The sequence below is a fragment of the Phaethon lepturus genome, unplaced genomic scaffold (assembly GCF_000687285.1).
Source record: "Phaethon lepturus isolate BGI_N335 unplaced genomic scaffold, ASM68728v1 scaffold14014, whole genome shotgun sequence".
In the NCBI taxonomy this organism is placed as follows: Eukaryota; Metazoa; Chordata; class Aves; order Phaethontiformes; family Phaethontidae; genus Phaethon; species Phaethon lepturus.
Genome location: NW_010532708.1, coordinates 8,912 through 20,142, shown reverse-complemented (window position 1 = coordinate 20,142; position 11,231 = coordinate 8,912). Strand labels below are relative to the sequence as shown.

Below are 11,231 nucleotides of genomic sequence, written 5' to 3'. Positions count from 1 at the left end.
GATAAATTCCAACCCTGAGTAAGTCAATGTCTTACCAATAACGCTGCTAGTTTTAGAGCTGGAAATGGTACAGCTGCTGTCTTGCTTCCTAGAGTTGAACCAGTATCTCTTCATCATACTGCATTCTGCAATGCTGGCATATCCTTACATTTTTCCCTGACTCTGTCCCTCATCTGTAACACGTGGATGATGGTAGTGACAGCTCACAGGGCTGCTCTAAATACATTACTGATTTCAAGATGCCCAGTTAGCAGTTTTAAAAGAAACGGTAAGCAGAAACACACAAAATAAACTGCTCTGCAAATGATCTACTGATTGCATTCCATAGCTTATTTTCAAGTGATACATCATTATGTTTCTATGAGATATTATGACTTGTTATAGTGAAATCTTCCTTCTCATGGATTCAGCAGAACAGAGCATCTACTGGACAGAAATTCTAAATAAATACAGAAGGTTTTATGGCTTTTTATGTCTTCCAAGGTATGTTTAGAATGTTATCCAATCACATGAGTTACCTTTTCAGGTAAGATACTCAACTTGCAAATTAAGGAGAAAGTCAGACTCACATTGAGAGAAAGTATTTTTGCCATGTTCCATGAGGATGTAAATCTGGACAAAAAGCTGTGGTGTGGTCTCAAGAAAAGTCTTGAACACCCTGAGCATGTTAATATCAGTCACTACATCAATGGCTTGTTGTTGAATGAAGTTGGAAGGATCTGTTTCTGATGCACCTCTGCTACTGTTTTGTTTAAATGCAGCTTGGCAGCCATACTTCAAAGCAAACCAATACCTATAAAAAAGAGGGACTTGATTAGACAGCATTTTTTAAAAGCGCAAGTCAATAAAATTATATAGCCTAACATGGATTTTTGCCATTTCATTCTTCATTCACATTTCATCTTTGAATGTAATCCACCACCTTCTACTATGAAAAAATTTAGTCCGATATCTGTCTGGTACCAGTGATATCAGATAATAATTTATGACCAGTGATACTAATAAAATGTGAAAACTACTAGAACAGAATGAGACTTGCTTGAATAAAGATTAGAAGCTTTATTTTGTTAGGTTCTTATTTCTTTACAAGTACCGCATTTCTGAAATTTCCCTTAGCGTCTCTTCTCAGTCTGTCTTTGAGATTCACATTCACTTTGTTTGTATTCTTTTAAGGGTATTTGTGAATATCCAGCTGTGAACAGCCACGTCTATGTAAGTATAATATAGATCCATAAAGCCCAAGGATAATACCTGATTAATTGCAAATATAAAACAGGGTTAAAAAAAATTTACTAAGGTGTTGTTTTCTAAATACTCAGGAACACTTTTATTTCAGAAAATTATTTGCAAGACACATGGATTCCTGGGTTGACAGATTCTATTAATAATCTGAGTGGTTTTACATGAAAAAGCCATTTGCCTTAGCAAATGAGTGCACCCAAATGACTTTTAGAACAGTTTTGGTTTATTTTCAATTAAGCCTAAATGAACATTTCCTCTTAAAGAGCAGTAAATGCAAAGATACATGGAATTAGTTAGTCACTAACTGGTGTGCATTCTGTATGGTAAAGAACTTTTTCTGTTCAGGATCTTTCTAATGCCATGCATAGGGATAAACAAAACCTAGCTCTTATTCCCATTTTCAAGACCTTTGCTTCAGGCCTGGAGCTGGATATAGCACCTAAGAGGTGAGCGCAGGCTTACATTTTAATCAGAAAACATTTTGATAATTAAAGGAGGAACCAGCTATTGTACGTGGTAATCTTTACAGCTGTGTTTAGGAAAACAGGATGGTGGTTACAACCTGACGTAGGACCAGAAGTCAAGCTGCTGGAAATTATAGTATTATTTCCACTGTCCCTAATGGACTCACACACAGAGACACACAGCCCTGGTGAATGATCTGACTCATTGCTCTAGTGCTTTGGAAGCCAAGCGAGGCAGGAACATTACGTTCCTTTCTGTAACAGATGAAATGGAGCAATTTCAGAAAAACTGGTTTTCACAGCTAAAGACCTCTTTCCAGTTGAACTGTTCAGCAGCAAACAAAGAACACTTTGGAACTAGTTAACAAGTCAAAGCAGAGAGAAGTATCCTCATAAGTATGCATGTAAATCCTATCTTGAAGCAAAGCGATGCTTGGTCCCTTCTGCTCTTTACTTGACTTCAAGTGGTCAGTAACACCAGCTGGGCAGATTCTAGACTAAGCCTTGTAACTGCAGCACCCCAATAGGCACTGTCATTGCTGGTAACATGCCATAAGCAAGGCTTACAGCCTCAGGACTGAGGCTTCTCAGGCTTGCCCTGCTTGACGTTTTCTTGACCTGTCTGTGACTTCATTTTACTTGGTTTAGCTTGTATTTTCTGCAGAAAAATCGGTGATTTCTTCCAATTGAACAGGTGGCTAATTTGCTTTACTTTTGTTCGTTTTTGTGTGGTACAGCCATAGTTTTACATAGGTAACAGTAACAAGCAGGTATTCTGTATTGAATGAGATATTTATGACAGATATGATGATGTAGTATAGCGAAATACAGTCCTGATACAATAGCCGATGTCCTGAGATGTGGAGACACAGGATACAGTGTAGAAGAGTACATGCATAGGATGATAAGGGATGGCTGGACACTGGAAACTCCATGACTATAAAGAACTCACCAATGGTCAGTTATAGAAATGCAGACCTAGAGCTGTATGAAACTAGTTTTAGGGGTAACAAAGAGAACAAAGAAATTGTATCTAGCATGCATAAATGGCACCATAGATACTAAGTTTCCATGTTAGGTGAAGCTGCAGAGAAATGAAGAGAAAGCGAAATCTAAAAGTGTATTAGCAAACATACAAAAAAGACCCAAAGTGGATCCTAAGAGTGAAGAAGAAGAAACCATCAACATGAACATCATGTTCCTCCCAGCAAGACTCCAGACACTGGTAAGACCCCCACCACACGCCAGAATGGAAGTGCTGACCTTAACACCCAGAGGAGCAGAGGAAGGGTGAGCAAAACACAAGGAAAAGGAACAGGAACTAAGAAATATGTGTGTAACAATTTTAACCATATTATTATTACTGAAACTTTTTATGCATACTAGTATTCTTTCTTTTCCTGCAATAAATAGATCTAGACTAATAATGACTCTTGGAATCAACTGTTACAATTTCACTTATAGTAATAATAAGTTCTTGGCTTTATAGGTATATAAATCCTGTGTGTTGGCCCATAAACAGGATTTTGAGCATAAAAGTCTTCAGACATCACTTTCAAGCCTATTTCTGCCTATTCAGTTCTCTGATGTCTTGAGCTTTCAATAATCTTCTCCAGCGAACACATTTGGACTATAACTGGTAGGCAAGAGCAGTAAAGCAGTCCTTTTTTTCAGGAAAACTCAGTTATTCAGCCAATTTTTCTAGCACTATAAACATTGCTAAAGGTCTTCCCCCTCAACAGAATTTAGTTATCTGGATTATGAAGATCACATCATTTATTCAGATCTATTTTCTTGAGAAATCAAGCAGAACACCACAAACCATCACTTGGTTATCTTATTAGAAGCCTGCTAAAGTTCAGGCTCAGAAAGGCAAGGTCCTATGCCTTAGCCTGCCTCCTACTTCCATCCCCTAAGGCTGCATCTGAGACAATTTCAAGAGTCATGCTAAAGTGCAGCAGGTTCCTGTTTCCCTGGTCGTCCACAGGATCACCGGCACTACGGATCCCATGAAGCCCATGCAGCTGCATTTCCCTTACATAGGGAACAGGAGCAGCAGGCCATTAGACACCCAGATCTCATCCCAGTATGACATTGGAGCGTAGTCTCCTTCTGCTTACAAAGGGAGCTAGGAAGAATTCCTGGCTCCTCCAGGTGTTAAGACTTTTAACACCTTCACCACCTTTAAAGATCAAATCCTTTGACCACAGGGGAGACAGTGCCAGGGGTTCTTCCATAGCTACAAGTGAGACAGCTGGGATTTGCAGGTCCTGGGTTAAGTGCATGCTAGAGGAATCATGACATATTCCCTGGTACGTTAAAGCATGTAGGAATTGCAACCTGGAGGCACCAGTAGTAGGTGCGGAGCAGCTATGCTGAGGAGCCTTGGGGGAAGATCCTTTGCTCTTCTCCTTGCAGAGATTCACAGGCTGCAGCCCTGCCATTCAGGCCATATGTTGATTCTGTGAGCTGGCTCCAGATCCATTATTTACTCCCGAAGGAAACTGTCTTCTACTTTTATGGTTTTGTGTATTTATCTTACTGTTCTCTGAATAAACGCTTATAAGCAAAGAACTGAACTGTTTGGCAAGGCATCTATAGCTTTTTCAGTTTATAAAACAATTAGTATTCCAAAACATTTGGTTCTGGTATCCAAGATGTAAACATCTGGAGAGTTTGCAATGTTTTCAAGAACAAGAAATTGGGTAGACCAATCTGTTAGTTGTCCATGGACTCATTCACCAGAGCCTGTTTTTGTCCAAGCAGCAAGAAGTGGAAACTAGCTGCACAAATTTTGAGCCACAGAGCTCATAGCTGAGAAAGCAGATGATACGCAAGGTAAGAACCAGACATGTTGTAAAAGAAATATTTCAGTTGGATGCACACCTGAAATCACTCGTCAGTTTTTGGAAGCATATTCCTTCTAAACTGAGTATGGTGTACTAGGTTTATAGTGTTATAAGATGGTATGCTACCGTATTTTTCACTAGTTTTAATTATTTCAGTGAGTCCACTGCTGACTTTGAATACTTTATAGAACACATAGTTTTCTTCTAGAAAAGTCCAAATACTTCCATTGCTCCTTGACTATGTATTGAGGTGGCATTCCCTGAGCTCCACATGCCCATGACACTTATTGTAGTTCACTGTGGCAAATTTTTAATCTTTTAAGAGTATTTTGAGGTTACACTACCATTCCCATCTGCCCATTTGGCATGCAATATTAGGACGTTTTAGGAAGGGCGCATAGCCAGCTTTCAGACCTAATGTTGGACAATTGCATTCACAGCCAACGGAAAAGTTCAGTTCATACTAAAGGGTAGGTCAGGCTCCAATTTTCTTCTTTATCATGCTCACAGCTCACCTAAACTTGGTGCCTGCTCTGAACCTATCATAATTACATTCCTATAATCTATTTTCCTATAATATATCTATTGCTATAGAAGTTCTGTGTTTCAATCTTCATAAACTGAAAAAATGGCTTTTAAAAAGCTACTTCAACTGGAATAAAAATATATTAATTAAAAGTGTTGGATTGGATATGTATTTTCAGTAGAGGTACACCTTAAACTGAAGGTGAAATGGTTATGTCATTAATACAGACAAATGGAGGGCTACCATTTACTTTTTTCCCTCTAAACTCATTAAAGAGGATCTTTTTTTCACTAGCCCAAGGTATATAAGCTACTTGGAAGCTAACAGAGTAAAAAATGACAATTTCTTTACAACTGGAATTGTCATATGTGAACAGTAAAGAATTATGAGTGTTACAAAATAACATATTCGTTTTGATAGGAAAAAAAAGGGTTTCTGCCTTTGTAGTGTTGCTTTGTGGAGAATGCAGATGATAGGACTCCTACTTTTTATAAACACTCATTGAAACACAGTGACACTGTCTCTGTTCTTGAGATACTCCTACATTTTCATCATCATTTCACAAGGGATGAAGTTTGCTCCTGGTCTCCTGTAAAATTAGGAAGGCTTTGGCTCTGACTGGGAATTCACAGAGGTGACAGCTACGTGTATTTGTTGCCTCACAGCTTCACAGCCTTCGCATGTGACAGGCAAACTGTCTTGCCAGTGCTTGTGTATCACCTGCTTCCCCTCAGATTTCCACCGACGACTTTCCACCACAATCCCCGTACCACACTGCATGTCCCATCTCATGAAACTACACTGATAAAGATTTGGATGCTATTGAGAAATTCTTGCAGGCAGGGTTTGAGAGACCTGGCAACAATGATTGTCCTGTCTAAAGTCTGGTCACGCAGTCACAGTTTACAGCATCATATAAATCCTTTATTATTCTCTGCTGCATGTTAAACTTAATCTTCTAAGTATCAAAAGGCTTGGATTAAATCCATGAAACTGATGCAACTAAGTCAACACTGAGGTCAGTAAATTTATATTAAGACAATGTGATCAGCATATATTATTATGTAACCTCTAATTCACTTAAAGTAGAATTACAAACATTCAACTTTTAATTGACTCTCTGTACCTCACTGACTTGGTATCTTAAATACCTTCCTATTTATTTTGTCCTGTGGAACTTCTTGTTATATACATAAAGTGCTAGAGGCATGTTACCAGCTTCAGTCCTCATTTTTGATCCATTCTTGGTTTGGGTGTGACTTACCAGGTCCTAAGTCTGTACCAGTATAAACTGAACATCATCTATCTTGACACTGAATTTTTCTCATTGCCTTTTAAAAATGTGTAACGAAATAATCTCAAGTTCAGCAAAGCATTCACATTTACTCTGATGCCTCATGGATTTAGAACTCATCTTTACAACTATGCAAAAATTCTTTTTCATCTGCTCCTGTTCAAAGATGCAGGGCATCTTGAGCCTACCTTTAAGCATCAAGAAACAAAATAGCAGCTGCCAATATCACAATGGCTGCTGCCTGTATGGCCTTCTATTCTGAACAGTGAAGGTTATTAATTGCTAAAATTTAGTCTTCCACAGGCGTCCTTGACTGATGCTGCAAACTACTACATGTCAGTGGACTCCAGAATTCATATAGTGCCCCAGAGAAATGTCCTCTTTTTCCACATTCACTGACTGTGTTATTGTCTTAATGTTGGCTGTTATGCCACAGTCTGTTCTCAGTTCTACCAACATCTATGTGACCCATTTAAATGGGTCAGGCTGAAAATAATTCTCTTCAGCATAGGTAATCTATAGTTTACCAACTTAATTTTGTCTCCTTGCAGAGAATAACATTTCGTATGAAATATAATTACAGGTCTACGTTCTTTCCATTAAAAGAAATTTAAACATTATTAGATATGAAATAATTTTTTCTCTATTTTTATATATATACATACATAAGTGTATACACACGTATGATTTCTATATTTATAACTTAGCACTGGCGGTGTGATAACATAACCAGACTGATTCCCATTGTGCTGTGCACTGTAAAAACATAACATAATGCAGTCCCTTGTTTCAAAGATGGAGCAAGAGGTGTAAAAGATATATGAGAGAGGAAGAAGGGAAGAAAGAAAGGAAGAAAGAAAGGAAGAAAAAAAGGAAAAAATGAAGGAAGAAAGAAAATTTGGTAAATTGTATTCAGAGCTAATAATTTCAGGCATCCTAAGTTCACTGGCCCAGTCATATTTACTGGCTAGGCCCCTATTTTCCTCTGTAGTGAATGCAGAATATAGGTTCCTGCCCCAAATGACCTTCTGGAGAAGCTCACCTTAACAAGTATAACCTGGCTCCTGACAAAATCTATTTTTATCCATTGACTTTAGAGATAAACCTGAAAGACTCATTGTCTAAACTAACTTAGATGACTAAGAGGGAGGGCAGGAGGGAGTTGTACATGGATACACCTAAGATAACATGTCTAATAGGAAGTATATAATAGCTGATCACAAAGGTACAAGCCCAGATGTCAGCTAGCTCTTATCAGTTTATACTTTACAGTATGCATTACCACACTGCTGAATTTTAAGGAGTGGCTGAAAGAACTTTGTAACTTATACAAATCCACTTGGAAATTTTCCCAGCCTAAGTGGCAGCATAGGAGAAAGTATCATTTGTGCAATAGAGAACAAGTGACCAAGTTGACAACACTGTCAGTGCAAAGGGCAAAATTATGTTTACTAGATAATAAGCCGCTCAGAGAAGATGGGGCTAATTCTGAGAAGGAAGCTTCAAAAACTATAGAATTTCATGGTAAGAGGTATTCATTGGAAAGTGTATGAGTTCAGGTAAAACCAAGAGTTTTGTGGATTACCTTAGAGTTAAGGTAATCCATTAAGATTTGCCTGTAAAAGCAGTATTTTAAATAGATACAAGCATGAGTCAAGATTACAGTATCTAGAGTTATAGACGATCGGAGCTTATATCTGAATTCTGAAAGGCTGTGTTGAAAGGTGAGGTCTTAGAAATAGGCCCTAATAAGCAGGAAATTTTAGGGGCAACCTGGAAATGTAAAATCAAGCCAAAGGTGAAGCCAGAACTGCAGTCCTGAACAGATGCAGAGAATGAGGTCATGGAAGAGAAAGGGGAAGAAGGGAGGTTTTCGGCCAGACATTAAAACAGTGGCTTCTGCCATTCCACACTGCAGCTACTGGCTTAACATATATCATCTGTTATCAGAAAGAGTGGTCATGGCTTTAATTTCCTTTGGAAGAAACAAACTCAGAGGGGCAGGTTTGTAAATCGTGAGCACAAGAATGGCACTCCCAGCCATAACTGAAGACGAAAAGCCTTGGGGACAGACAAAAAGTAGAGTGCCACAGTGGGCCCAAGACATCCCCTCTAAAAGGCAGAACCTGGCAGAGTCCCTGTGGCCAGGTCTTGGTATATCTCACATAGACTAACCCATGTCCCTGGATCTGGTTAGTGAATAAGAAACTGTCCAGAGAAATGAAAAGGGATTTTCTTTTTCTTCAAAAGGTAGTATTTCTAAGTTTTTGTAATACCTGACACCAGAAAAATTAAACCTGTCAGTAAATACTCCTCTGTGAAGTCTAAAACTTCAGGATTGTAAGAGCAGGAGCAGCAGGGAAGTAAAGCTGAGAGACAAAAGGAAAAAAAAAAAATGAGAAGCAAAAGTTAATTGTGACACCTAAAAACTCTATCATTTTCCTTCATCCATTGATAACATCAACTGAATAAAACATGTGCGTGAGGGGAATTTTTACATTGGCATAAATATGCCTTTCATCACTGTACATAGAATAGTATAGGAAGTTAAAGGAGGCATTTTAAATAAGCATTTTATTAAGTGCCACCAATAAGTCTGTATTGACTCATGTTTCTTGCATGTTGCATACCCAAAATAATTAAAATTCAGGACTTTTTGCCAACATCTTTCACCTCAGTTTTGAAATGGAAGTAAAATCTTGGCACGAATGATCTCCACAGTGATGATGATAATGATAATTTTATAGCAAAGCCACCACTGAATGTTAAGCATATGGTATCTTAAACTATTCCTGGACATGTGCCTTTCAGCAAACAAAGGCTCCTGTCACCATTAACTCTGTCCCTGTGGGAAGTACTGCTGCAAGTACTCTTACTAACTATTCAACTATTCATTTCTCTCCCTAATCTTAGTGGTCTTTCTAAATATGGTTAGACTCTCAGGGTCAAAAATTACCTTTTACTTCAGCTGTCTCACCTGCTTAGTGTAATCAAATTAATTCCCTTCTAAACATCACTATAAAAAGTTACATTTATCAGTTACAACAAAATCACCCTGTAAAGCAGGCATTTTTATTAAATATGCCCTATCAAAAGGGTGATGAATCAAATAGAGTTAGGCTGTGAATGATAAAAATTATTCCTTACAGGTAAAATGAAAGAAGATCTACATTTCCATCAAAACCTGACATAATTTACCCCTGGCAGACAAATATCCATTTGCTTCCATGGAACAATAATTGTTAAGGCCAGAAATGGTCTTGTCCCTGACGCCATATTAAGCATTTCTTAATAAACTGTCTTAAAGCAATATGATTTCTCATTTTAAAATAGATTTTTAAATGTGCTTACCTTATAAAAATTCCACACTGAAAAAGATGAACTAGAAAAATCCATTTGGGCTTCCCAGTATCAGTACCTTCCCAGTCGTTTTTAAACCACTCATAACTGAATATCTGAGTTATTAATGATGAAAGACCTCTAAAACACATTATCAATATACCCCAAGAATATTGTCCTTGATAGAAATATTTACTAGCTACCCAGAAGTCCACTCCAATATCAGCTACATAAATTAGAATTCCACCAACTAAAAAAATAAAATCCTGCTTAGTGAATTTCATCATGCATTAGACTGTCACTGTTGTCATTCTCTCCTCACTTCATGTAAAGGAAAGTCAGAATTAATCTAAATGTTTTCCTACAATGGAGTCTTCTTCCTGATTATACCACCTGCTCATAGTGCTTTATAAAAAGGAAAGTTGCATTTTGCATAATTATTATTATGGCAAAGGGACTTGCATCTTTCTGTATTCTTGATTAAATTAACTTCACTGACACACATCTATTCTGGAAAAGATAAATGTAAATTGTCTTTTTAATTGGTGGAGTCATTCTTCATTACTGGTTCCTAAAAAGAAGAAGAAAAAAGGAAGATAAACAGTAACAATATTTTCTTTTAAAGTATCATACAACAATTCTCACAACTAATTAAATAAGCAAGCACAAAATGCAGAATGTACTGTGAACAATCAGCCCAAGAGAAGTGGCACCTCTGAACCTGCTGAGGTCATCACTCTCCCAACCACAGCGACTATCCATGTACCAAGCAGCTGCAAAACACTAAGAAACAAGCTTACCTCTACTAGTTTTTAAAACCAGTTTCTGGACAAGCTCTAGGAGTGGGCCCATGCGAACCTCATGAGGCTCAACAAGGCCAAGTGCAGGGTCCTGCACCTGGGTCAAGGCAACCCCTGGTATCAATACAGGCTGGGGCACGAAGGGATTGAGAGCAGCCCTGCTGAGAGGGACTTGCGTATCCTGGTGGATGAAAATCTGGACATGAGCCGGCAATGTGCACTCACAGCCCAGGCAGCCATCCTGGGCTGCATCCAAAGCAGCGTGGCCAGCAGGTCTAGGGAGGGTTATTCTGCCCCTCTACTCCGCTCTGGTGAGACCCCACCTGGAGTCCTGCATCCAGCTCTGGAGCCCTCAGCACAGCAAAGACAGGGACCTGTGGGAGCGGGTCCAGAGGAGGGCCACCAAAATGATCACAGGGCTGGAACACCGCTCCTACAAGGACAGGCTTTTGACAGCTGGGCTTGTTCAGCCTGGAGAAGAGAAGGCTCCAGGAAGACCTTATTGCAGCCTTCCAGTACTTAAAGGAGGCTTCTAAGAAAGATGGGGACAGACTTTTCAGCAGGGACAACAGGTAACGGTTTCAAACTAAAAGAGTGTAGATTTAGACTAGATATACGTCTAAACTAACAGAGGGCATATTTAGACTAGATATAAGGAAGAAATTTTTCACAATGATGGTGGTAAAACACTGGCACAGGTTGCACTGAGAGGTGGTA

General features: G+C 38.7%; 1 protein-coding gene across 1 annotated transcript; it reads right to left on the bottom strand.

The window, feature by feature from the left end:
• Nucleotides 1-569: 569 nt before the first annotated feature.
• LOC104619146 (XK-related protein 9-like) lies at nucleotides 570-10,001 on the bottom strand (the record flags this gene model as incomplete). The annotated part of the gene is made up of 2 exons (XM_010284931.1): nucleotides 9,727-10,001; nucleotides 570-793 (listed from the first exon to the last, which is right to left on the bottom strand). Coding segments are annotated over exons 1-2 (499 nt in total), but the record flags the coding sequence as incomplete, so codon positions are not given.
• Nucleotides 10,002-11,231: the final 1,230 nt, after the last annotated feature.